General features: G+C 49.1%; 1 protein-coding gene across 1 annotated transcript; it reads left to right on the top strand.

Annotated features, from left to right (window-relative positions):
* Positions 1-297: 297 nt before the first annotated feature.
* On the top strand, positions 298-5379 carry EAH_00057680 (Aspartic protease 7, related; the record flags this gene model as incomplete). The annotated part of the gene is made up of 3 exons (XM_013393713.1): positions 298-1174; positions 1377-1467; positions 2502-5379. 3 exons carry the CDS (start codon positions 298-300, stop codon positions 5377-5379), a joined length of 3846 nt encoding a protein of 1281 aa, XP_013249167.1.
* Positions 5380-5634: the final 255 nt, after the last annotated feature.

The raw sequence follows: 5634 nt of genomic DNA, 5'->3' as shown, positions 1-5634 counted from the left end.
ACATTCCGCTGGGTGTTGCTGCTGCAGCAGCAGCTGCTGCTGCTATTGCTTGCTGCTCTTCTGAGGTGTATATACACCTCATCACACCTTTAATAAATTGAGTGGCGGTTTCAAAACCTGTTCAGCCATCAGGCACGCGCTGCTGCTGCACCGGGCTGCTGCTTGCTGCTCGCTGCTGCCGCTGCTGCTGCTGCTGCTGCTGCTTTGTTTGACTCTGTCCTTTCCTCCGCACTGTATGTACACTTCAACATCTCCTTCCTTCTGCTGAGGCAGCACATTAATTTACAGAAATATTTCATGACGTTCACCCGCCTCAATGGGGGCCCTGGGGGCCCCTTGCCTGCTGCTTTGCGCAGCAATAGCAGCTTCGAGAGCAGCAGCAGCAGCAGCAGCAGCAGCAGCAGCAGCAGAAGCTGCAGAGGCAGCACAAGCGGCTGGTCTTTAAGTCCCCGCATCATCTCCCTTAAAGGCATCGTAATAATTAAGCTGCTGGCGTTGGTGTATTGCTTCTGCTGCGGCAGCGCTGCAGCACAGCAAACACAACAGCAGCAGCAGGAACAGCAGCAGTTGCTTCTGCTGCTGCCTCCTCTGCTGCGCCTCCAGCAGCGAATTGCTTCTGGGCTCGCTCTCACTTGGACTGCTCAGATGCAGGAGGAGCAGCAAGAAGAGCAGGACCTTCCTGCTGCTGCTGCTGCTGCTGCCGATAGCACTTCAGCTGCTGCTGCTCCTTCGCCCCCACCGACACCTCACCAACAGCAAGCCTACGCAGCACAGCAGCAGAAACAGCAGCCGCAGCAGCCGCAGCAGCAGCAGCACCAGCACCAGCACCAGCAGCCGCAGCAGCAGCCGCAGCCTCAGCAGCAACCCCCGCAGCATCAGCAGCAGCCCCCGCACCATCAGCAGCAACAGCAGCAACAGCGGCAGCAGCAGGGGAGCAGCACGTCGAGCGACCTGCATCGGCGGGATTCGCTTCCTTCTTCTTCGTCTGGCTCTGCTGCTGGTGCCCCCCCAGCTGCAGCAGCAGCAGCAGCAGCAACAGCAGCAGCAGCAGAACCACGACAAAAAGAAGAGCTTTCAGCAGACATGTTCTCAGGCCAAGGAACCCCACAGCCGATTCGCCCGATACGAACTCTCGCCTATGGAAATATACATCAAACAGCCTATTACTTCGCAGGTGCTGCTGCTGCTGCTGCTGCTGCTGCTGCTGCTGTTGCTGCTGGTTTTGCTGCTGCCGCTGTTGCTGCTGCTCCTGTTCTTCGTTTTGTTGATCTTGCTTCTGCTTCTAATGCTGTTGCAACGTTGTTATTGCTGCTGCTGCTACTGCTGCTCCTACAATGCTGCTGCTGCTGCTGCTGCTGCTGCTGTTTGTGCTGCAGATTTGTTTGTAGGAACGGGAATGCCTCAGAGACAAAGTCTTATTCTAGATACGGGGAGTTCAGTGATGGCGTTTCCCTGTGAACATTGCAAGTAAACTGCTGCTGCTGCTGCTGCTGCTGCTGCTGCTGCCGCTGCTGCTGCATGCTGCTGCTGCTGCTGCTGCTGCTACTGCTACTACTACTACTACTACTACTGCTACTACTACTGCTGCTGCATGCATGCATGCAGTAGCGAAAGCACACTTTGCTGCTGCTCCTGTTGCTACTGCTGCTGCTTCTGGTGCTGCATGCCGCAGCAGACGAGCACTTTGCTGCTTCTGCTGCTGCTGCTGATGATGATGATGAATGGGCCTATACGCAAAGAGGGATCACTGTTCCGAGTGCTGCTGCTGCTGCTGCTGCTGCTGCTGTGCTTCTGCTGCAGCAGCTGCAGCAGCAGCATTAGCAGCAGCAGCAGCAGCTGCAGGCGTTGCATGTTGCCTCCAAGTTTATAAAATAGAGTACTGCGGTGTCTGCATTGTGATTGTGTTTGATGTAATAATATATTTATTTAATTTATTTAATTTATCTTCAAAAAGTTTATCTCATTTATTTTATTTTATTTTACGTATTTTATTTATCGTGTCTATTTAACCTACATGATTTATATAATATATTATATATATTAATTTATTTAATTTATTTAATTGATTATTTTTATTTATTTATTATTTATTTATTTATTTATTTATTAGGTCTTGCGGAAAGCATATTGATCTCCCTTTTAGCTGCGAGAAGAGTATGACCTGCGCATACACCCCGTGCAGCAGCGGCTGTTCTTTTTGCGATGTACATCATAAACAGTAAGTTTAATTTAGATTAATTAATTTAATTATAATTAACATACAACTCAAAGATATTTAATTTACATTTTATATAATTAAAGCTGTTTAAAGATAGTTAAAAAAAATAAAAATATAAATAAAAATAACTTCGATATAAAAAGAAGGTAAAAATAATATCTGAATAAATAATAATAATAATAATCTGACAAACAATTCTTCTCGCTCTTTGTGTCTGCTGATTCTGTCTCTGCTGCTTCTGTCTCTGCTGCTGCTGCTGCTGCTGCTGTCTCTGCTGCTGCAGTTGTGCATACCGGGTGTCTTACATGGAAGGCAGCAGTTTGCAGGGTTTTTGGTTTCAAGATGAAATGCGTCTACCGCCTCCTCCTCCGCTGGTGTTTGCTGCTGCTAGCAGCCGCAGCGCAGCAGCAGCAGCACTAGGATCTCCCTTTTTAAGCGGCAGCAGCAGCAGCAGAAGCAGCAGAAACAGCATTCTTGATCCCCCTTCATTTGATACATCTGTTATTGCTGCTGCTTATAGGAGCATCCAATCGCTGCAGCAATATCTACAATATGCTAACTCCTTAGAAGCTCCTCCTCTGCAACAGCAGCAGCAGCAGCTGCTGCTGCAGCAGCGGCAGCGGAGGCAGCAGCAGCAGGTGTGGAGCGGCTTGTCGAACTCCCGCGACAGCAGCAACAACAGCAACAGCAGCAGCAGCAGCAGCAGCAACAGCAGCAGCAGGTCTGTGAGTGCAGCAGGAATAACTGCTTCTTTTGGCTGTCATATGGAGGAGACAAACTTATTTTTAACTCAAAGAGCTTCAGGCATTTGGGGTTTAGAGGTGTGGAATGCATTCGGGCCTCCGACATTTCCTTACTCTGTTTTGCTGCAGGATCTGCATGTGCCGCGTCCCCCCAGCAGCAGCAGCAGCAGCAGCAGCAGCAGCAGCAGCAGCAGCAGTGGGGCTCCGCTGCACCATGTACCCCCTCCTGTTTTCACTCAGCGGTTTATTCATCATAATTCGCCTGTTGCAGCACCGCAGATTGAAGGAGAGGGTGAGAGTATTAATGAAGACGGGTTTAGCAGCAGCAACAGCAACAGCAGCAGCAGCAGCAGCAGTTTAACAGGGCAGCGAGTCTTTGCTCTCTGTCTAGCAGAGCATGGAGGGGTGCTTACCTTTGGTGCAGCAAATGAAGAATTTCATCAGCAGCCTCCTAACTGGACGTCGATAATCGGTATTAGAGACAGCTATAATGTGCGTCTTGCTGCAGTTAAAGTAGGGGGTGTGCTGCTGCCGCTGCTGCAGCACCAAGACACAGCAGCAGCAGCACGACAAGCTGAGTTCGTCCTGAACCAGCCCGCTAGCATCAACAACAGCAGCAGCAACAGCAGCAGCAGCAGCAGCAGCAGCAGCAGCAGCAGCAGCAGCAGCAGGGGATGGGGTAGGCCTGCTGCTGCTGGCGGTTTAAAGAAGAAAGACACTCTTCTCGTTTTAATTGATTCAGGATCTACATTAGCCTATTTCCCTCGTCATCTTTATAAACAAATTGTTGCTGCAATAGAGCAGCATGTGCTGCAGCAAAGAAATCAAAGACAAACGCGCAGGCTCAGAGGAGACGAAAGTCGTCTCGAACAAATACAGCAGCAGCAGCAGCAGCAGCAGCAAGAGCAAGAGCAGCAGCAGCAGAAAGAGGATCAGCAGCAGCAGCAGGATCAGCAACAGCAGCAGGATCAGCAGCAGCAGGATCAGAAGCAGCAGCAGGATCAGCAGCAGGATCAGCAGAAGCAGCAGCAGGATCAGCAGCAGCAGCAGCAGCAGCAGGATCAGGACCTGCTGATGCTGCCAGACGAATTAAATGATTCAGAAGGCAGAGGGGGAATCCTTAAGAGGCCTCTATTGGGTGAAACTGTTGAAGTTGCTGCACCTCCCGCTGCTGCTGCTGCTGCTGCTGCTGCTGTTGCTGTTGCTGTTGCTGCTGGTGCACATGAAGGAATCGCAGCTGGAGCAGCAGCAGAAACAGAACACAGCAGCACCGACGCAGACACACAACAAGGCCCCAGGTTGCTGCAGGAGCTCGGCAACAGCAGCAGGTATAGCAGCAACAGCCGCAGCAGCAGCAGCAGCAGCAGCGGGGGATGGAATGGAGACAGCCTAATTGTGAACAACAGCAGAACCTCCGCAGTTAACTGGGAAGGTCCTCTCGGCGAAGAGGCAGCAGCAGCAGCAGCAGCAGCAGCAGGATCAGCAGCAGCAGCAACAGCAGCAGGTAGAGGAGGTCTAGATATATTTTCTATTCATAGGGTGCACCCTGATGTTGCTGCTCGGGGCCCCTTAGGTTTGTCTTCTCCTCGCTTTGTAGCAGAACCGCAAAGAAGGCCTCGAGTGAAGCAGCAGCAGCAGCAGCAGCAGCAGCAGCAGCAACAGGAGCACGAGGAGGATGAGGAGGAGGAGCCAGGTTCTGTGCTGCTGACGGCAGCAGCAGCAGCAGCAGCAGCACTAGAAGCCTCTACTCTTCCTTCGTCTCTAGCAAGTGCTGCAGCTTCTATCACCCCTCCCTCGAAACCAGCAGCATCAGCAGCAGCACCAGCAGCAGCAGCAGCAGGAGGAGCAGCAGAAGGAAGCGAAGTAGCCGACAGTGAAGCTCTTCCTGTCTTAATGGCTTTGCAAGCTGTAGCAGCAGATGAATATAGCGAAGCAGAAGCATATAAGCTGCTGCCTCCTTCAGCACCTCGAAGAAAGTCTCAAGCAGTTAAAGTTGATAGTCCAGGCGGAGAAGTTTGTTATTTTTTACCTCGAGGCCGCAAAGATTTGCTGCAATTTCCTGTAATAGAGCTTCTATTTATTCCTGCTGCACCTCCAGCAGGAGCAGCAGCAGCAGCAGCAGCAGCAGGAGCAGCAGAAGGAGGAGACCAACAACAACAACAGCAGCAGCAGCAGCAGCAGCAGCAAAGGTGGGTAAGATGGGAGCCTAATGCTTATCTTTATAGTAAAGGTAATGAGCATTACCGCTGCATCGCAATTAGCGAAGACAGCAGCAATAAAGACTCCGCTGTACTCGGCAGCAGCTTCTTCATCAGCAAAGATATTATTATTCACATCACCGAAGAAGTCATCGGCTTTGCTCCTGCTACCTGCCCTTCTATCAAACTTAAAGATAGGCCTGAGATTCCCAAGTTATAATAGCTACATTAAATATATATATATATTAATATAAATATCTATATATATAGATATATATATATATATATGTATATATGTATATATGTTTATTTATGTATATATGAATAAATATATAAATATATATATGTATATAAACAAACAATTTATATATATTTATTTATGTATATATAAATATATAAATATATATATATATAAACATAAGTAATAATACAGTTATACTGTAATATATATATAGGTGTTATCTACGAATTTTAT

Source organism: Eimeria acervulina, genomic scaffold (genome assembly GCF_000499425.1).
Source record: "Eimeria acervulina Houghton genomic scaffold, Eah_scaff1258, whole genome shotgun sequence".
NCBI lineage: Eukaryota > Apicomplexa > Conoidasida > Eucoccidiorida > Eimeriidae > Eimeria > Eimeria acervulina.
Note: the sequence above shows the minus strand (reverse complement) of the source record. Positions and strands in the feature narration are given on the sequence as shown.